Below are 22,167 nucleotides of genomic sequence, written 5' to 3'. Positions count from 1 at the left end.
TCCATCGTCTCTAAAAGCTGCCTCGTCCTGTTTGTAATCTTCCCTCTCAACTTCTTACTGTGCATCCCCATCCTCAGGCAACCACTTTGCATGTTCAGGATATTTTATAAATGGTACTGCACAGTATGCATTTTTGCCTTTTAAAGTATCAATTCAGTTCAGTCGTTCAGTCGTGTCCGACTCTTTGCAACCCCATGAATTACAGCATGCCAGGCTTTCCTTTCCATCATCAACTTTTAAAGTATATCTTGGGTTTAATTTTGTGAAGAACAAAGTTCATAATAATTTTGAAGTTCATCCATTTTTTAAGAACATTAATAGCTTATTCTTATTTATAAGTGAATTCCATTGTCCAGGTAGACCAGTTAGTGAATGCATTTAGTTGTTGACGGAAATTTGAGTTATTTCCACTTTGGGACAATTACAAATAATTCTACTTGAATGTTTGGATTCAATTCTTTCTATGGACATGCATTTTCATTTCTTATGGGAAAATACCTGACTGTAGAATGACTGAATCATATGACAAATCCATATTTAACTTTTAAAGAAACCGCAAAACTGTTTTCAGAAGTGGTGTGCCATTGTGCTTTCCCACCAGCAGTGTGTAAGAGTTTCAGTTGCTTCACTTTCTTGCCACTACTCAGTATGGTCAGTCTTTTTCATTTTAGTCATTTAAAAAGGTGAGTGGTAGTATCTCATTGTTGTTTTAACTTGCATTTTCCTAATGACTAATGGAGGGCTTCCCAGGTGGCTCAGAGGTTAAAGCGTCTGCCTGCAATGCAGGAGACCTGGGTTCGATCTCTAGGTTGGGAAGATCCCCCTGGAGAAGCAAATGGCATCCCACTCCAGTATTCTTGCCTGGAGAATCCCATGGATGGAGGAGTCTGGTGGGCTACAATCCATGGGGTCCCAAAGAGTTGGACACGACTGAGCGATTTCACTTTCATCTTTTGCAAACAGATATCCAAAATGTCCTAATACCATATATTGAAAGGGCAATCCTTTCTTCACTTAATTGTCTTTGCACTTTTGTCAAAAGTCAGTTTCCTGCACCTGAATGGATCTATCTGGACTCCTTATTCTCTACTATTCTAATATTTACTTGTCTTTATATTAATTCCACATAACGTGACTACATAAGTCTTAGAATAACATTAGTCCTCCAACTTTGTTCTTTTTCAGAGTTGTTTTGGCAATATAGGGCTCTTTGCATTTCCATATGACTCTTAGAATCAGCTTGTCGATTTCTACCAAAAAAAAATATGCTAAAAGTTTGACTGGGATTGTGTTGAATCTGTAGATCAATTGGTGAAAAATTGGTATGTAACAAATTTGGGCCTTGTGACCCATGGACATGCTATCTCTCCATTTAATCTTCTTTGATTTCTCTCAGTCATATCTTATAGTTCTCAGTGTAGAGCCTTTTACATTCTTTTTCATTATTGGGTTTTCACTGCTCACAACCCCTCTCAGAGAACAGAATTAAGAGAAACTACATATAGAAAAAGGCAAGCAAATATATTTGCTTATATATTCTTATATATACACACATGCACATCTATGTTATTTTACCATCTATCTGTTGAAAATCATCCATTTACACTATCATTTCCAATTCCAGTCCAGTACCACAAAGTTCATTCTGATTTTATTTCTGTTTCTTATAACTTCCTTTCTTCAGTGAGAAACCTGTCTCTCTTCAGCCTCATTATATCAACTTATAGTATCAATCCTGCCTTTCTCACCTGGCTGGACTCCAATATCTCAAAACAGGCCACTGCCACTATGGGGATCTTGTCTCCCTCCTTGGGCTCTGTCACTCTGCACCCAGCCACGTAAGCACCCACTCATCCAGTTAAGGCTTCACCATGTGGAATGGTCTACCACTCCTATCCCCACTTTACCTAGCCCCCTGCATGGATGTCTATCTTGCTTAACTGCTTGTAGCTTTGGGGCTTTGGGACTGAATAAGGAAGGTAAGAAATAAAGGAAGGTCAGAAAGAAGGACAAAAGGCAGAAAGGAAGGATATATTTTTCAATTTTCTTACTATGAGTAAGAATAAATATCTTTTCAAACACCATGCCGCTTGTAGTATGTATGTGTGTGTCTGTTTGCATGTGAATTATATGGTAACAATTTTGCTATACAGTCATTTGCTTTACATCTTTTTTTTTTCAAACTCTTTTTTTATGAGGAATATTAATCTTTTGTCTGCAATGTAAGTTTCAAACATGTTCTCTGAATTTGTCATTAGTTTTTTCTCTGCCTATTTATTTTTTTATTGCCACACAAAGGTCTTTATTTTATGTAATATAATATATTACCTTTTTTCTTATTGTTTGCAGATTTAGAGTCAATGTTGTGGAATTGCTTCCTTTTCATATATGCTTTGGTTGCTTTTTCATTGATTTCCAATTTAGGTAGATGTTGGACTGTGTTTTTGTGGGAAAAAACCTGACTCAACTTTGTTTCCTCACACTTCCAGCTGGAGTCCAGGAGCTAGAATCACGCTTCCTGGTGCCTGGAGATCTATTAATTCTGATGGGGAACAAAGTGCAAATGCCATGTGATGCTATTCTGATTGATGGCAGCTGTGTGGTGAATGAAGGCATGCTGACAGGTACAGTTCTGTCGCCTCACATACAGCCTCCGCTGGTTCTCCCAGGTTTCTCCTGAATGATAATGGCAGAGCATGCGGCTGCTATGGGACCTTCCTACTCTCACAAATCTTACTAATAGTCCTGCACTGGACAGACCCGAGAGTTCAAATTAAAACTGATTTCTATATGCTAGGTTCGATAACAGTCCTAATTTTTGGAGCATTTAGCATTTCTTTCCTGCAAAAAAGATTATTACAATCCTGTCATTTTAAAGATTTAAAAACCTTTAAAGGTCATTTGATGTTTCAGAATCACCTGTGGCTTTTATGTTTAGTGTTTTTCTATAAAATGTATCTTCAGATAAACACAGATGGTTTGAAAACCGTTATGACATCCTGAAACACCCTTCCTGCCCCAGGTCAAGTTCAAGCTCTTTCTAGGTTGGTTTGAAAATGTTGAAAAGTGGTTGATGCAGGATTTGCCAAAGCTGCTACTTTGAAAACGCACACTGGATATTTTTAAATAATTGTGTTTCATTTTTACTTTTCATTGTTATTTATTCTAATTTTAAATAAATAAATATTTATGTCTTTGGCTTCACCGGGTCTTAGTTGCGGCACCTGGAATGTTTTATTGGGTCATGCTGGATCTTTGTGACACACGGGCTTAGTTGCCCCAGGCATGTGGAACCTTAATTCCCCAACCAGTGATTGTACCCACATCACCTGCATTATAAAGTGGATTCTTAACCACTGGACCACCAGGGAAGTCCCTGGATTTCATTTTTCAATTGCATGATGGAGCTGGAGAGATGTCATATCAGGGATATGGGAGCTGAGGTTCAGAGAGAAGGTCTTGTTCAAGGTCACAGTGCTTTGAGTTCTAACTCACATATGCAGTTAGGAGGAGATGTTACAGCCTTTCTGTAAGAATCACAAGCGCTTTTTCAGAGATGCAATTGGAGGCTGTAAATGTATTGATGTACCATGATTCCCATTAAAGTCCAAATCAAACCATTTCTCCTGGTGGACCGGGAAGGCATGAAATGCAGACATCAGCACACAGTCCGTGTGAACTTACAAAAAAACAAAAACAAAAACGATGTGACAGGTCAGGTTTATTTCTCTAAGGAATCCATAGATTTGATAAAAACCCCTTTGTGCTGGGACATTTACAATACCAAATATCATTTTCCTCATGAAAGCAGCTCTAGTATACTGGGACATATCCCTGACTTTATATTATCCTTTCTATGAATGGAGGTAGAGGATTTTAACGAGCTTTCTCAGAACAGGCGCTATTATTTACTTTCACAATTCATTCACCACCTTGTATTAGCACTTCAATCCACTGAAATCTGCCCTTCCCAGTACATTGGCGAAAGTCGCTAAAGTCTCAATTGGCGAATCCAATGGATTCTTTAAATTTCTCATCTTTTTAGCCGACCTGTGGCATTTGACTATTCTGACCACCTCTTCCTTCTGAAAACACGTCTCTCTAACCTTCCTAGATAGCACTGTCTCTTTCTGAATAATACTCCAGTGTCCTGTGTGGCTCCATTTCCTCCACCTCTTCGATTTCTGAAGCTGTTCAGGGTTCTTTGATTTTTTCTTTTTTCATCTTTCATGTGATCCCTAAATAATCTTGTCTCTTCCCATAGCTGTAATTATTGTCTATAGGGTGATGAACTGGGACTAAATATCTCCAGTCAAGACCTCTCCCCTGAGCTCAGGACCCAAATAAATTAACTGCCTGCAAAGCAACTCGCCATGGTCCTTCCACAAGTCATCTTTAACTCAGAGACCAAAAGGCAGTTCCTCCTTCCTCCTACAAGGATTCCAACAATCTTTGTGTTAATGATTAATACCCTCCCTCTGCTCATTCTTTCAAGTCAGAAACCAGGAAGCCACTTAAAATTCCTCTGTCACTATGATCTACCAATATAAAAATCTCCCCAAGTTTGGTAGCTGCTCACTTTTTTATTTCTCAAAACCAGTTCTTTCCTGCTCCTACTGTCAGCTGCCATAGTTCAGACCTTGTCCTCTTCAGCTGGGACCCTTGCGATGGTTTCCCAACTGTATGAGTCTGCAACCTCATCAGTCTTCCAATTCATTCCCTGTATTGAAGACAGAATACACTCTCTGGTATGTAAATGTGATAGTACTCTCCTGAATCGGACAACGAGATACCTCCCTATTTCTCTCCTGCCACCAGTGCCTAATGAAAGGGATTTAAACACTCAAGTGTGTGCATGCAGGGCTCTCCAAGTCTTGGCTCCTACATAGCTCTCATGACCTCTTACTCCCCAGACCCTGCATTCTAGACTGCACAACTTGCTATTCCCTAAATGGTTGTTTCCAATCTATCTCAGCATCCCTGTTTGGTTTTATAAGACTTAGAGTATTTCTAACATGACATTGTATTTAATTTTTTTAATGGCTGTCTCCCTCTCTGGACTACAAACTTCTTAAACACAAGAACTGTGTTTCTCCTTATATCATCTATACCAAAGGTTGTTCCTGCTAGGTGACAAGCTCACAAAAAATGCCTGGCATGTGATGGGTTGGTGAATGCAGGATTTAAATGAATGAAGGTCTCCCACCTCACAAACTGAGATGCTTGTTTTCTGTAGGAGAAAGTATTCCAGTCACTAAAACTCCATTACCTAAGGTGGATGGCTCAGTGCCCTGGAAAACACAGAGTGAAGGGGAGTACAAGCGGCATGTCCTCTTCTGTGGAACGGAGGTTATCCAGGCCAAGGGGGCCTGCTCCAGCCCTGTGAAAGCAGTGGTACTGCAGACAGGTTAGTTAGCACCTCCTGCATTTTATTATTTTCATGAAATACTTTCACTCCATTTATCTAGTGCTTTAAATGAATTAGGCAAGGAGCAGTCTTTAGATGACAAACCCCATATATGTAAATAGAGATATTTAAAATGTGAATTTAACTATGGCATATACCTTTTAGTAAGAACAATAACACTGGTGACAATAAGTATTATTCACGTGCTTTGTAATTTGTAAACTATTTCCTGCTGCTGCTGCTGCTAAGTCGCTTCAGTCATGTCTGACTCTATGCGACCCCACGGACGGCAGCCCATCAGGCTCCCCTGTCCCTGGGATTCTCCAGGCAAGAACACTGGAGTGGGTTGCCATTTCCTTCTCCAATGCATGAAAGTGAAAAGTGAAAGTGAAGTTGCTCTGTTGTGTCTGACTCTTGGTAACCCCATGGACTGCAGCCCACTAGGCTCCTCCGGCCGTGGGATTTTCCAGGCAAGAGTACTGGAGTGGGTTGCCATTGCCTTCTCCGAAGCTAGTTCCACATATCAAATTAGTGGAACAAAGATGCCTGTCCTCACTTTGTACATGAATAGGCTGGAGCCCACACAATTTAGGTCAAGTTTTTCTTAAAAAAAAAAAAAAAAAACTCACACAGCCAGTCACTGACAGAGCAGGACCTAGAGCTTAGGTTTTCAAACCCAAAGAACAAACCCCAAGTTTTTTCCATGCAGGACTAGAAATTGAAAACTTGATGATAAAAAGCATTAGAAGTTGAATCCATCTGTATTTACTGGACCATTTAAATTCAAGTGTTCTGTGTGTGTGCACGCATACACACATGTGTATGTGCACACTTACAAGTCCTTTCCTTAAAATGAAGCTATATTTGGCAAAGCTGCGCTCTGCCCCCATAGGGTGCTTTACTATCTCTGGGATGCACTTAAATTAGAAATATAAAAGGAAGGAAAGCCAGAGAGGAATAGGCTCTGAAAGAGCTAGGATATATTCATTCTAGCATTTAGGTATTTTGCCAATCATCCTTTAATTGTGTTTGGGCTTAAGCACTGTTTAAGTTTCTCTAGAGGAAACAAAGGCCCTGTTAAAGATTAGAAGAGCACTAGCAGAAGGATTTGTCATCCTGAGAGTGTGAGGTGTGTGTTTACTGCTTCAGGATTCAACACCGCAAAGGGAGACCTCGTGAGATCCATTCTCTACCCCAAGCCGATGAATTTTAAGCTCTACAGAGATGCCATCAGGTTCCTCCTGTGCCTCGTAGGGACAGCCACCATTGGGATGATCTATACTTTGTGCATCTATGTGCTCAGTGGGGTAAGCTGCTTTCGTTCTTTTAGTACAATGCATGTAGACTTATTTATATAGTGTCTCTTATTCTCCTGTTGACCTTAATCTAAGGGGTGGTTTTCAAACCTGGGAAAACAAAGCCAAATGCTGAAACCTGCCTATATATTTCCAGATCCCCAATATAAGCAGTTGATCACCAAGCTCCATAATAGCCATTGGATCCAGTGGGATAAAACACTGTGTTTATGGAGATAGTAACACGCCTCTACTCTTGGATTTTGCCTTACTCTATTTTTTCATCTTCAATTTAAGAATATGTTTATTCCAATAATGTAGTATTTTATAGCTGTTAAGTGAGGAATTTTAAATAAAAACCAATGTTGATAAGGTCGTGGCAAACTGGTACATTGTTCTCCGCTGGTAGCAGTATGAATTGTTACAGACTTTTTCATTACACTTTGGCAAAATATAGAGAAAGCCAATAAACGCGTTCATTCTCTTTAAACCACATTTGGCCAGCTCATATAATTTCTAGAAATCTGTACCAAGATAGAAAATAAAGAGGAGGGGAAAAGTCATGCGCATTAAAGTGTTCACAATGGATTTATCTGTAATAGCTAACTTTGTCCTCCCAGGAAACTCCTGGGGAGGTAGTGAAGAAAGCCCTTGACGTCATCACAATTGCAGTTCCTCCCGCTCTGCCTGCTGCTCTGACCACAGGCATTATGTATGCCCAGAGGAGGCTGAAGAAGAGAGGCATCTTCTGCATTAGCCCCCAGAGGATCAACGTATGTGGACAATTAAACCTGGTCTGCTTTGACAAGGTATGTGTGTTTCATCATCACCCTCGGCGCCATTTTTATCATCACTGTCATCATGCACAGGTGCTTTACATTCTTGTGAGGCAGGAAACCTTGGATGTGGGTACTGGGTACCTGATTTCATTTTGTCTCTGATTGGATATGTCATCTAGGACAGATACATCTCTTCATCTCAGATTCTAGGGTTTAGAGAAGGGAAAGTAGGAACTGAGTAGGTGAATCTTTTAGGATTCTTCCAGCTCCAATATTCTATGAATCTCAATGAATTAAAATAGCATTCTGTCCCTCTATAGTCAAAACCGTCATACGAAATTTAAACCTTTTACTATGGTTACTACTGTATCCCTAATGCTAATATTATTACCTGGCGTATAGTCAGTGTTCAATAAATATTCATTGACTTAATGAATGAATAAAAAAGAAAATGTTTATTTAGCTGTCTCTTACTATGAGACTGGGTTAAAATAAATCCCCAGGAAATCTTTCTTTTCTATAGTTTTCCATCTGCAGTAAATTGCTTAAAATAATCCTTGATCCCATACCAGTTACTCCCAACCAGCCTCTTATTCTGCCTTCTCCTGAATATATTCTTTTCATCTGTATACACATGCTGGTATGAAGGTGGGAGCTATAAGAGGGTAAGATGGAAATGAAGGGCTGTTTTGTACCCGTGTCTTAATTTATAAAGGTGACTAAGTGGCTGCTGGCAGAAAATGCCATTGAAAAATGTGTTTAATGTTACAGTTCCCCGACAGAAGAGGTATGTCCTACCAGGCAGGGCCAGAGATGGAATGCCAGATTTTGATCAGGGAGGAAAGGAGGATTGAGGGGAGTGCTCAGGTTATGGCCCTTATAAAGGAGTTTCTGCAGGAAATACAAGACAGGGCAGGGTACATAGATGACAACTAGCTATTTGGAATGATGTTGATGGGTTTTGGTCTATAGGATTGACCTCTAGTTGTCTAGTAGCTGGCCCTGGGGTGATGTTTCCAGGGGAGTGTGGCCAGATAGAGAAGGTATGACTCTTGACTGGTTAGTTTGCATATCAAAGGCATATTCTTGGCTGAGACCCTGGCTATCTCTAAGAACTGGCTGGCTCCAAGGAGGCAGTCTCTCCATCAGAAGGTTTCCTAAATTAAAATTTTGGTGGTGATCATACTGAAATAGAAGTATAATGTTGGCAAAACTTATATAATGTTATTTATAATATAATGTAAACCACTGTCTTGGCAATGAAAAATAAATTGTAAAAGAGAAAGTCCTTTTGCATGTCAAATGTCATAATATATACAAAAAAATTTTTTAAGATAAACAATTCGTGGACATTATAGTCATGTGAATCCACATTCACATGCCCACACTCCATGCCCACGCATGGAGTCGGGAGAGAACAGAGTGACTTTGATCAGAGCAGAACCTTAGTGATGGGAAAGGGTGTTGTAGACCTGGAATATCTGGCTAAGAAATTTTAATATACATTTTAGATAGTGGAGAGCTATTCATTGAAGGTGTTTTCTTCTTCTTTTTTATTGTTTCCTTCCATTTACTGATTTTTTATTGTGGCAAAAGATTTATAACGTAAAATTTACCATGCTAATCATTTTTAAGGGGCTTTAAGTGCTTTCATGTTGCTATGCAGCCATCATCACTATCCATCTCCAGAACTTATTCTCTCTTCCCCAACTGAAACTCCGTACCCATTAAACAGTACTGGGAAGGTCTGGGATAGCAGAGACTTAATGGGATCAGAGCTGTATTTTATAATTACTGGAATATCAAAGAGATTTACGAAGAACAGAAGGTTAATATGGTTCGTGCCACCATGTCAAAGTTAATTTGTGATCAAGCTAGCATCACACAGAAAGATGTTCTGTTTCTAGCATCATATTAGCCTTGAGCTTGGAAAGGGAAACAGGGGTGGGAAAGATAATTGTGAAATGAATTTGAATAAAAAGTAATAATTGTGAACAATTTTCATTATTCTCAGCTCTCACTCTTTGCAGACATTGCATTCAACACTATATTATCTCATTTAATCTTTTCAACAACCCTATATGATTATGACCACATTACAGATAAGGACTCTGATGTTTAGGGGACTAAATAATTGGCCCAGGTCACACAGCCAGCGTTTTAAGCCAGTCCAAACTCTTCATCACTTTACTAAGAGAAATACTAACAAACACCTTTTTAACAAATAGATGTCAAAATAGCAAACTATTTCTTTAGAACAGTGAAAAATTATACTTCTATTATTTCTGATGACGTACTTTTAACTTCTGCTATAAATGCTGGGACTCACCCATTTTTTTTTTAAGTTATTGAAGTGTAGTTGATTTACAATGCTGTGTTTAATTTCTGCTGTACAGCAAAGTGACTGAGTTATACAAATACATTTTTTTCATATTCTTTTCCATTATGGTTTCTCAGAGGGCACTGAACATAATTCCCTGTGCTATACGGTAGGGCCTTCTGTTTATCCATCCTATATGTAATAGTTTGCAGCTGCTAATCCCAAGCTGCCAGTCTGTCCCCCTCACCTCACCTCCCCATTGGCAACCACAAGTCTGTTACCTATGTCAGTGGACACACTTTTTAGCTCTCAGAGCAGGCTTACCAATGCCTCTCCCATCCATTCAGTCTTTCATTAAATTCTCAAAACAGGTCTCTGAAATATGTAGGCAGTAACTGTTTTCTTCCCTTTATCTCGGAGAACACTAAAGTTCAAAGAGATTAAGTGCCAGTTTGTCCCACAACTGGTGTGAGTTCATCAAAGCTTCCACCCAGGATTCCAGATACCCATCTGACTGTGTCATTCCCCAAGTGCTGAGCTTGACCATGGGTTTGTGACATACATTTTCCTGTTAAAGCATAACTTACTGGTGTCACTATGGGCTGCTGAGTCTTCAGAGTAAAGTGAGCTCCTGTTTCTGTTTAGACAGGCACCTTAACAAGGGATGGCTTGGATCTCTGGGGAGTCGTGCCTTGTGATGGGAACGGGTAAGTACTCGGGACCAAATGCATTATCATTTCCTCTTTCCCAGTTTTATCCTGAACACTAGTAAAGAAGAGGTTCTGGCACTGGCTTTGGTGATCAGTGATTGCTAGAGTGATGGCCAAACTTCATTTAATTTCTTTTCTTCACTATTTCCAAACTCACTAAAATGTGCATCCTCCCTCCGCCCCTGTCCCAGCCCCAGGATTCTCACGGAACCCAGGAACTGAAGGGCACGTTTTGACACTGCATTCATCTTGCTAATGTGTGATTAGCTGTCAGCATATTAGTCAGGGGCCAGTGTACATCATTTGGGCAACACCTGGACACTGTCCTTCAAGGAGTTAATGTTCATAGCACGAACTGGAGTCTTTCCATGTGCTAGGAGGAGCATGGCCCTGACTTGCAGACACCGAATTTCAGTATGAGGAATATCTGTGGAACCACAGCTAGTGTACCTCATTTTCCTTTATATTATAGTTCTGGCTTCTGGAAAGTCCTCTTTTTCTGGCCAGAAAGGATTCCATTTTGACAATTTTAAACTCAGGGGAGTAAAGATTTGTTGCCTGTCCCTCTCCTGGGCCTCTCTCATTTGAGTTTGTTTCACAGCCTCCTTTTTCTTCCCACTACAACTTCCAGTCTGATCTGAACATGAACATTTGACAAATTCAGGTTTCGAGTTTGTTTGCTTGTTTTTAAATGGAGGTATAGTTGATTTCTTGGCTCAGATGGTACAGAATCCGCGTGCAATGCAGGAGACCCGGCTTCGATCCCTGGGTCAGGAAAATCCCTTGGAGAAGGAAATGGCAACCCACTCCAGTACTCTTGCCTGGAAAATCCCAAGGAGAGAGAAGCCTGGCAGACTACGGTCCATGGGGTCACAAAGAGTCAGACACAACTTAGCAACTCAACAGCAACAATAGTTGATTTCAGGTTTTGTTTTTTTAATGAGAATGCTTCCCTCTCATACTTGCAATGTAAGTCACGAAGCATTTTATACATACATTTTATACATTCTTCTGCATTATGCGAATGCATGTGACTTATCCATAATATACTTTATTTATATATATTTAATACATTTTCATATTAATATACTATTAAGATACAAATCCATTTCCTGGGTTAAAAAATTGATTCTGGTGCTTTTAGCCATTTTAGTCTATAGAAGAAGGTTGTTGTATGTGGTAAAGTTTCTCGTTTTTGTTTTTTTTTTTCTTTTAAAGGTAGATTTGGATATATAGCCAGTCTTGCTTATTAGTATTTTTCTGTTTCAGCTTCTATAAAAAGCATGCATTTATCCAAATATGTGAGGATTTAGAGAGCACGTTTTCTTATTTATTAAATTTGTCCCTAGTGACATATAGCTCTATAGCTGGCATGCACAGTAGATACACAGTAAATGTTTGTTTATCTAAAATGAACTAAGTATGTTCTGTCTTTCGAATGTTCTTCTGCTTATTGAATTAACATCATCTTAGTCACAAAATTTTTTAAACTTTCTGTTTCTAAAAGTGATTTGTCAAATTTAATAAAACTAGCTGATATAATATTTAGATTATTGATGGATTAATTCAGCCTGTCACTCTCTTTCCCAGTCCCTTCCTTTCTCCAAATGCTCAAAGTTGGCTCCAAGTGACTAAAAGAGCAATTCATTTTTAAAAAAATGACAGATTTAATTAATAGAATAAGAGAAAACAGAATGAGTTCTAAGTAAGAAGTCAGCACTTGATTTAAAGCTATTAAATATATTATTGTAAAATGTAAGATCATTTCTAATAATTCTTATCTTTTCCAAAGAGGGCCTTCCCAATGTGCCAGGTACTTCAAAACCATTGGAAATCTACCTGACTACCTAATCTTGATAAATGATAAACACTCAAATAAAAATTCAAGGACTGGGATGACAGAATTCTACTTATTTGTTGTACAAATCAGAGTCTGGCCCAATCCTCAGAAATATAGTATGTATTCAGAATTACATATGGAAGACAGTTTTTGTGCTGTGTTAAAAATAAGATTCTTTTTTCCTGATCTATTTGCTGCACAGTGTGAGCTTGAGAACCTGTTTTAATCCCTGATGGTGATTGCTTCCTTTTAGTTGTTTACTAAAATACCAGGGACACATTGGAACCGCTGAGGTACTAGAACTTTCAGTATAATAATAGATACCACCATCAACAAGGTCAGTAATCAGTCAAAGGGTTTTTGAGCTCTTAAGGAAGCTTGAATGAGGAAGCCAGGAAGAAAAATGGCTTAGGTTATGAGTTAATATTCTGCCGTCCCTGCTTTCAGGAACAAAAGGCTAGAGCAACCAAGGGAAGCGCAGTGTCCATATCATGAGAAATAATAGTCTGATCCTGAAGACCAAATTTTAAGACCAAGTATGACAAAAAGTGAAAAATACAAACTCTTCCAAGAAAGAGTAAATAGGAAGTTCAGAGATCTGGAAACTGTATATTGAAGGCACAGCTAGAGGTTCCTGTGTAATCCCAGAGGAAGGGAGTAATACAGTGTGTGCAACCAAGTTGGCCCACAAATCTGAAAGAAGTGGACACATGGAGGAGGATGGGCAAGTAAATTCTGACTGGTCCCAGGAGACAGATTTGGCCTCAATCTGGGAAGCACCTTCTGCTACTCGGGATTCTCCAAGCAGGATAGACTGCTTTGTAAACCACTTACTGTGCAACACGTGTAAGAAGGGCCTGACCAGTGAGAGGATATCCTTTCATAGGCCCAAGGCCAAATTTGGTAACTTCAATTCTGAATTAGTGAAAGAACCCTGCATGTGACGTTTGAGTTGTGTCTCGGTAAATTTTTAAATGAGGCCACTTCTATAGGAGGTGATGGAAATGATGCCTGCAATATAGACCCTAGATTCCAGGGTAGAAGAGGAAAATGCAGTGTCCTTTTCTAAATGTTTTTTAAATTTGTCATTTATTTAACATTATGGTCTTTCAAATCTCCAGTAACCAACTCATTCATTTATTTACTCTTAAATTTGTCAACTGTCTGCCGTGGACCAAACATCAGATATGTTGAAGAGAGATATGGAAGAAACAACCCTACCCTGAAGGATAGATTGAAGGCGATATATACATAAGAAGCTATAGTATGAGCAAGCCTGTTCTGTCTAATAGCATAGGAAATAGTGGGTCCAGAAGTTCAGGTGGGAGTAGATGCAGTTGGAACTAAGGGTGATATTTCTAGCTCTTTCTATACCTCTGGATTTAAATCAGTGCCAGAGAGGGGCATAGGGAAAAGAGGGAAGAAAGAGCTTGAAAGAACCTCAGGACCTTTCTCATGCTCACTGAACTCATGTAAGGATGATGGCTGAATGAAACACTATTCATTTGAGGGGATTAGAAACTGAGTATGCAACAAAGCATATTAACTTATATTTTTAAAAGATAGTTACCTCCAGAAGCTTCACTTTGGCCTGGAGGAAGAGGACTAACGTCCTTTCCCTTTTCTCCTTTAGTTTCCAGGAAGTCCACAGCTTTACCTCAGGCAGGACTTTGCCATGGGGCCCACTGTATGCAGCCATGACCAGCTGCCACTCTCTGATCCTTCTCGATGGGACCATCCAGGGAGACCCACTGGACCTCAAAATGTTTGAGGCCACCACCTGGGTAAGCCTCTGCTTTTCAGAGATTCTAAGAAGCTTCTTCAAGGCCAGGCCAACCCAGGTTTTATCACAGCTCTCCAATACTTATAGCATTAGAGGTCTCCAATATGGATTACATGTAGCAGTGAGGGGCAGGCTCATCTAAACCATTTTCTGCTTGTACAATGTATTTCTGTATTGGGGTTATTGTGAGGATTAAATGGAACGATGCATGTAAGAAATCCCTGGTACTGTGCCTGGAATCTATTACCAGCTCAATAGTCTCAGTATAATTATTATATAATTATATTCTAACTCTTCTCAACTACAATATGAGTCATGTCTGATTTCAAAGTTTTCTAGAACATGGGGATTAGGAAGCATCACGTCCCCAGTGCTTAGGGTAATTCATTGTTACCAGGAGTTTTATTTCTATTACTTTAGTATAATTTTCTCTCTAAGACAAGGCACTAAAAAGAACACCATGAGAGCTTTTGTTGAGACTGAAGTGGATTTCAGAGAAAATTATCTTGTTCAGGACCAAGTATCTGGCTTTCCCAGTTCTCATCTTGGCTCTGCTCTGACTCCTTGACCTCATGAGTATACCTGTGGCAGATTCATTTTGATATATGGCAAAACCAATACAATATTGTAAAGTTAAATAAAATAAAATTTAAAAAAAATAAAAATAAAAAATAAAATGAGGGAATTGAAGTAGACCAGCAGTGTTCACATAAAAGAAAACAAAAAAGCTGGAATCTTTTCTTAAAAGGAAACCTTATTCAAAAGCACCCTACCCAAAACAAATCATTGGAGTTACTCTGGTTAAGATAGAAGATGGGGAGTAAATGTACAGCTTAGGGAACATGCATCCTCAAGTACTTAGCCACAGTCCACTCCACTCTCTGTAATCTGCTTCAGTTCCAGGTCTGTGTAATAACATGTGTAAAATCCTCACTGAAAGAGACAACCTTTAGGGTCCCTTCCAGCATTAATGGGGCCTCCCTGTGGCTCAGTCAGTAAAGAAGCTGCCTGCAATGCAGGAAACACGGGGTCAATCCATGAGTCTGGAGATCCCCTGGAGAAGGAAATGGCAGCCCATTCCAGTGTTCTTGCCTGGGAGATCCCATGGACAGAGGAGCCCCGTGGGCTACAAAGAGTCTGATATGACTTAGCAACTAAACCACCACCACCTCCCATTGTTAATAGGGCATGCATCTGTACCAATGTGATATAACTTTCTCCATCCTTCCTGGGTTACTGTTTCTGTATCTTTAAGTAGGAATTATAATTTCCTCTCTGAGATTTTTTTTTCTGCCACCGCTCCATGAGATGATTATAAAGCATTATGGCATCTTTAGGTAAAAGGTTCCTTTGCCTATAATTTAGGATCATTGTTATAGCAATTTAGTTCAGTCGCTCAGTCGTGTCTGACTCTTTGCGACCCCATGAATCGCAGCACGCCAGGCCTCCCTGTCCATTACAAACTCCTGGAATTCACTCAGACTCACGTCCATTGAGTCAGTGATGCCATCCAGCCATCTCATCCTCTGTCGTCCCTTTCTCCTCCTGCCCCCAATCCCTCCCAGCATCAGTCTTTCCCAATGAGTCAACTCTTTGCATCAGGTGGCCAAAGTACTGGAGTTTCAGCTTTAGCATCATTCCCTCCAAAGAAATCCCAGGGCTGATCTCCTTCAGAATGGACTGGTTGGATCTCCTTGCAGTCCAAGGGACTCTCAAGAGTCTTCTCCAACACCACAGTTCAAAACCATCGATTCTTCGGCGCTCAGTCTTCTTCACAGTCCAACTCTCACATCCATACATGACCACAGGAAAAACCATAGCCTTGACTAGATGGACCTTTGTTGGCAAAGTAATGTCTCTGCTTTTGAATACGCTATCTAGGTTGGTCATAACTTTCCTTCCAAGGAGTAGGCGTCTTTTAATTTCATGGCTTCAGTCACCATCCGCAGTGATTTTGGAGCCCAAAAAAATAAAGTCTGACACTGTTTCCACTGTTTCCCCACCTATTTCCCATGAAGTGATGGGACCAGATGCCATGATCTTCGTTTTCTGAATGTTGAGCTTTAAGCCAACTTTTTCACTCTCCACTTTGACTTTCATCAAGAGGCTTTTGAGTTCCTCTTCACTTTCTGCCATAAGGGTGGTGTCATCTGTACATCTGAGGTTATTGATATTTCTCCCGGCAATCTTGATTCCAGCTTGGGCTTCCTCCAGCCCAGTGTTTCTCATCATGTACTCTGCATATAAGTTAAATAAGCAGGGTGACAATATACAGCCTTGATGGACTCCTTTTCCTATTTGGAACCAGTCTGTTGTTCCATGTCCAGTTCTAACTGTTGCTTCCTGACCTGCATACAGATTTTTCAAGAGGTAGGTCAGGTGATCTGGTATTCCCATCTCTTTCAGAATTTCCCACAGTTTATTGTGATCCACACAGTCAAAGGCTTTGGCATAGTCAATAAAGCAGAAATAGATGTTTTTCTGGAACTCTCTTGCTTTTTCCATGATCCAGCAGATGTTGGCAATCTGATCTCTGGTTCTTCTGCCTTTTCTAAAACCAGCTTGAACATCAGGAAGTTCACGGTTCAGGTATTGCTGAAGCCTGGCTTGGAGAATTTTGAGCATTACTTTACTAGCATGTGAGATGAGTGCAGTTGTGCGGTAGTTTGAGCATTCTTTGGCATTGCCTTTCTTTGGGATTGGAATGAAAACTAACCTTTTCCAGTCCTGTGGCCATTGCTGAGTTTTCCAAATTTGCTGGCATATTGAGTGCAGCACTTTCACAGCATCATCTTTCAGGATTTGAAATAGCTCAACTGGAATTCCATCACCTCCACTAGCTTTGTTCGTAGTGACGCTTTCTAAGGCCCACTCGACTTCACATTCCAGGATGTCTGGCTCTAGATGAGTGATCACACCATTGTGATTATCTGGGTCATGAAGATCTTTATTGTACAGTTCTTCTGTGTATTCTTGCTACCTCTTCTTAATATCTTCTGCTTCTGTTAGGTCCATACAATTTCTGTCCTTTATCGAGCCCATCTTTGCATGAAATGTTCCCTTGGTATCTCTAATTTTCTTGAAGAGATCTCTAGTCTTTCCCATTCTGTTGTTTTCCTCTATTTCTTTGCACTGATCACTGAGGAAGGCTTTCTTATCTCTCCTTGCTATTCTTTGGAACTCTGCATTCAGATGCTTATATCTTTCCTTTTCTCCTTTGCTTTTCACTTCTCTTCTTTTCACAGCTATTTGTAAGGCCTCCCCAGACAGCCATTTTGCTTTTTTGCATTTCTTTTCCATGGGGATGGTCTTGATCCCTGTCTCCTGTACAATGTCATGAACCTCATTCCATAGTTCATCAGGAACTATAGTTCATAGTTCATAGTTCATGATTCATAGTTCATCATTCCATAGTAATTATAGCAATTACTGTTTACCAAAAGTTAACCATGTACATCACAGTCCCTGCCCTCCTGTACCCTGAGGACCGTCCATCTAAATTAGACAGAGAGGAAAGAGCAGGAGCAACAGTGAACCAGGAGAAGAAAGACAATAAGGTACTGGCTATTCATGCTCAGTGTTTTCAAGTTAAGCCCTCTGAAACGGAGAAAGCCTTTACGCCACAAATTCCAGCAGAGAAAGCACGAGACATTGTATGACTAATTTAGAAGTGTCTGGCCTTCAAGTTCCATAGTATTTCCGATGCATTATTTTTTTGTGTCGAATTAAAATCTGGTTCACCTCCATGTAGCTGAGGGAGGAGAATACATTGAGACGGTCTGAGAATTTTCTCAAGGGGAGGGTTTGAGCACAGTATTCATGAATGAAAGGGAAAGAAATCTCTACAATGAAATATCCTGTATGAAATAGGAAATGGTGGTTTCCAGGGACGATTTCCAACTCAAGGGAGTGCCAGGATGTGCCATGGTTGTTAAGCCCTGTGGAACATCCAGTCAGGTAAGTCTTGCCTGCTGTCTACCCCACAACACCCAACTCGGAAGGAAAGTCCTGCGAGACCCACAATTTTCAAAGTTCAGAAATGTGTCTTCTTTGATTTCTACATGTGGAAATTGGTGAGACCTTGTTTCCCTTATTTGCTAAACTGAGGCCTGGAGGAGCAGTAACTAATTCCCCATAGCTAGAAGCTATGTGGTATGTCTGTCTCCATTCCCCCTCCCTCTACCAGGTCCCAGTGGAAGGAATTGCAATCCTGCATCAGTTCCCATTCTCATCAGTGCTGCAGAGGATGACAGTCATTGTCCAAGAGATGGGGGGTGACCAGCTGGTGTTCATGAAAGGTGCACCAGAGAGGGTGGCCAGCTTTTGCCAACCTGAGACAGGTAAGTGATCAGACTTACATTACAACAGGAAAATCTGTCCCACATATGTCCCTTCATCACTGGATTGGCAAATCTAATTGTCTACTGGCCATCACCAATCTGATGATTCAATGGTACTCCAAACTCAATACCAAAATCAAGCTTATCTTTCTCACTCTGTATTTTCCAACTTGGTGAATGAAAGTATTACTCCCCCACCCCAATTTAGGATTCTTCCTAGATTCCTGTCTCTCCCTCAGCACTCCTATCTTGTCAGTTGCTACTCCATGGCTCTGTCACTCCATCAGCTCAGGCCCTCATCATCCTTCTACTGGATCACTTCAATAGTTGGTGAATTGGCTTCCTCCTCCCCAGTGTTCCCTACTCTGATTCATCCTTTACACTATGTGCAGATCAGTTTTTCTGTCACATAGCATAATTATACTGTTATTTCCTACTTGCATTCTTTGGTTGCTTCTCATAGGCTCCAGGATAATCTCAAACTCCTTTAGAATCGTATCTAAAGCCTTCATGATCTGACTTCTATCACACTTTCCAGATTTTCTTTACTATGCCTGTCTTCACATCCTGTGCTTCCCCTGAGCTAAACTGTCAAGGTTTACTGCCTCATGGCCCCACGCCTGAGTACATGATGCTCCCTCAGCCAAATGCCCTTTTTCTTCTCCATCTGACCACCTCCTCCCAGTCTGGTAGATACACTAATGCTCCCAAAGTGTGCTGCCCAATTGCCTGGATCAGAGCAAGCATCTCATTCAATTGTATTCTTGGTCTACCGTCTGTGACCTTACTAGACAAAGACCCTCGAAACAGGAATTACAGTTCAATAGCTGCATAAACAATGCCTGATCCATAATAGACTCTCAATAAATTTTTGTTGGTTAAACTGGAGAAAAAAAGAATTATACACTTTACCCATTCTTCTTCTTCTTTTTTTTTTTTTTTTTCTTTTGAGTACTTCCTTTTCACTTCTGCTTAACTGGATCTCAAGAAGTCAACCATGACAATGTAGTGATATTTAAAGTTCCCACTGACTTCTATACATACCTTTTGTAGAGATGTGTTTTCTTGGGCAAGTGTTGATTCTGTTTGCAAGGAATTTCTCCACCAGTACCAATTGAGTTTCATATTGCACACTAATCTTGTGTTATTTTCTGAACAGTACCAACTAGTTTTGTTAGTGAACTTCAGATTTACACGACACAGGGCTTCCGGGTCATAGGACTGGCCTACAAAAAGCTGGAAATGGATCACCACATCTCTGCCTTGATGAGGTAAGAGGGGAGGAGGGGAGAATTTTGGTAAAGCAGAATGATTTCATGGGACGATACACCAGATTGGGCAGCGGACTCAGCAACACAGCTTACTGAATTTTTATGTATAAAATGTCCTTGAACTTAGTAAATGGGGATATAGTCATTCCTTTCCTGCCTAAATCACAAAGGTGATCTGAACTTGACTGGGAGAATTGACCAGAAATAGCTGTAAAAATTATAAAATATGGTTGTACAGCTTTGTGAAACCAAATATATGAATATAACCTATGTTTCAGAGAGTTTGAAAGTGTGGTCCTGCTCTCATTTTGAACCAAATATAAATTTGATTTTAAATTATTTTTTTGTTTTTCATTACTTAGCTATTTGGGGATTTTATTATTTTTATTTTGTGTCAAAGTTGGTGAATTTGTTGAAAGTTAGAAAATATAACACTTGACTGAAAAAAATCTTGATAAAAAATGCACAACTTAATAAAACAAATAAATATAGCTTGGGCCCAACATATAATCTAGGTAATACTTGTTGAAAAACAAGAAAAACTTCAGAGAAGCTGTTATAAAGAGAGTTTTCTTATAGATAGATTAAAATAAGGATGCTCAAAAGTTAAAACGTACTGGAGTGATTAGCAGTTCAAATTTATTTGTTGTTTTATTTTCCACTGTTTTCAGGCAATGGTATTTATTTCATTTTCAAGTTATGTCCAGTACTCTATGTCAGCCACTATTGGTGACACTGCTATGGAGATAATCAAAGCTTAGTTTGTTATTTAGGATTTTAAATTTGGGAGGTCTAATGTAATTGTTTTCAACCTTGCCAAATTCAACACTCTCTTACTATAACTATTAGGTATCACTTCCTTTAATGTAAGAAAATAAAATTCATATGTAACATGATCTGCACACATTCTCTTTAAAAAAGAAATATAATGCCCTCCTATATAGCAAAAATAGAAGCACAAATTATAATGCCTTACAAAAAGTAATAAATAGTTCAATAAATACTCAGTTGACTCCATTAAAACAAAATGAAACAATACGTTGCTTACACAGTAAGTAGACTCCTTGGGGATGTAACAGGAAGGAATGCAGATTGATACAGGTGTTTTATTCATTGGAATCTCAGATATCTCTGGCAGTCTTACTGTCAATGAGGTGACTCTGTGAAATGACTAAAAATTCTTAGTAAAACTGAATATAATAGAACACTTTCCTCTCAATATACATTATATTCCTGGAGAACTCAATGCAATATTAAAAATATGTAAAAAATACTTTGTGTTTATATGTAAGAGAGAGCTAAGGGAAGTATGAACCATTTTATATTTGCTTATTGCAATACATCCACAGATGTTTTTAGTGTCCGTGAATCCTATAAAATATTCAAAAGGCATATTCAAAAGGGTAAAATTTTGCATGCCTAAAAAGTTTCCAAAATGTCCTCTAAAGGCAGTATACAGTGGAAGTGACAAATAGATTCAAGGTATTAGATCTGATAGAGTACCTGAAGAACTATGGACAGAGGTTCGTGACATTGTACAGGAGGCAGGGATCAAGACCATCTGCAAGAAAAAGGAATGCAAAAAGGTAAAATGGTTGTCTGAGGAGGACTTACAAACAGCTGAGAAAATAGAAGATGCAAAAGGCAAAGAAGAAAAGGAAGGATGTACCCATTTGAAAACAGAGTTCCAAAGAATAGCAAGGAGAGATAAGAAAGCCTTCCTCAGTGATCAGTGCAAAGAAATAGAGGAAAACAGTAGAATGGGAAAGACTAGAGATCTTTTCAAGAAAATTAGAGATACCAAGGGAATATTTCATTCAAAGATGGGCACAATAAAGGACAGAAATTGTATGGACCTAACAGAAGCAGAAGATATAAAGAAGAGGTGGCAAGAATACACAGAAGAGCTATTCAAAACAGATCTTCATGACCCAGATAACCACGATGGTGTGATCACTCACCTAGAGCCAGACATCCTGGAATGCGAAGTCAAGTGGGCCTTAAGAAGCTTCACTACGAACAAAGTTAGTGGAGGTGATAGAATTCCAGTGGAGCTATTTCAAATCCTGAAAGATGATGCTGTGGAAGTACTGCTCTCAATATGCCAGCAAGTTTGGAAAACTCAGCAGTGGCCACAGGACTGGAAAAGGTTAGTTTTCATTCCAATCCCAAAGAAAGGCAATGCCAAAGAATGTTCAAACTATCATACAATTGCACTCAACTCACACACTAAGTAATGCTCAAAATTCTCCAAGCCAGGCCTCAACAGTACATTAACTGTGAGCTTCCAGATGTTCAAACTGGTTTTAGCAAAGTCAGAGGAACCAGAGATCAAATTGCCAACATCCATTGGATCATCAAAAAGCAAGAAAGTTCCAGAAAAAACATATACTTCTGCTTTATTAGCTAGACCAAAGCCTTT

General features: G+C 39.6%; 1 protein-coding gene across 2 annotated transcripts in view; it reads left to right on the top strand.

Annotated features, from left to right (window-relative positions):
• The window catches only part of ATP13A4 (ATPase 13A4), a 123,371-nt gene that overhangs the window by 66,696 nt on the left and 34,508 nt on the right, over positions 1-22,167 (top strand). For both annotated transcript variants that reach the window (XR_015134135.1, XM_086320192.1), the window contains exons 9-17: positions 2,490-2,624; positions 5,237-5,407; positions 6,557-6,714; positions 7,323-7,511; positions 10,447-10,508; positions 13,985-14,135; positions 18,005-18,091; positions 18,321-18,474; positions 19,634-19,745. Coding sequence is in view for 1 of the 2 variants with exons in the window: in XM_086320192.1 (XP_086176318.1) it covers positions 2,490-2,624; positions 5,237-5,407; positions 6,557-6,714; positions 7,323-7,511; positions 10,447-10,508; positions 13,985-14,135; positions 18,005-18,091; positions 18,321-18,474; positions 19,634-19,745 (1,219 nt within the window). In the remaining variant the exon portion in view is untranslated. The remainder of the gene's footprint in view (positions 1-2,489; positions 2,625-5,236; positions 5,408-6,556; positions 6,715-7,322; positions 7,512-10,446; positions 10,509-13,984; positions 14,136-18,004; positions 18,092-18,320; positions 18,475-19,633; positions 19,746-22,167) is intronic.

The sequence above is a fragment of the Bos grunniens genome, chromosome 1, assembly GCF_055505025.1.
Source record: "Bos grunniens cultivar Pamir isolate PY7600 chromosome 1, Bosgru_T2T1.0, whole genome shotgun sequence".
Classification (NCBI taxonomy): domain Eukaryota; kingdom Metazoa; phylum Chordata; class Mammalia; order Artiodactyla; family Bovidae; genus Bos; species Bos grunniens.
This window is presented reverse-complemented; position numbering and strand designations above follow the sequence as displayed.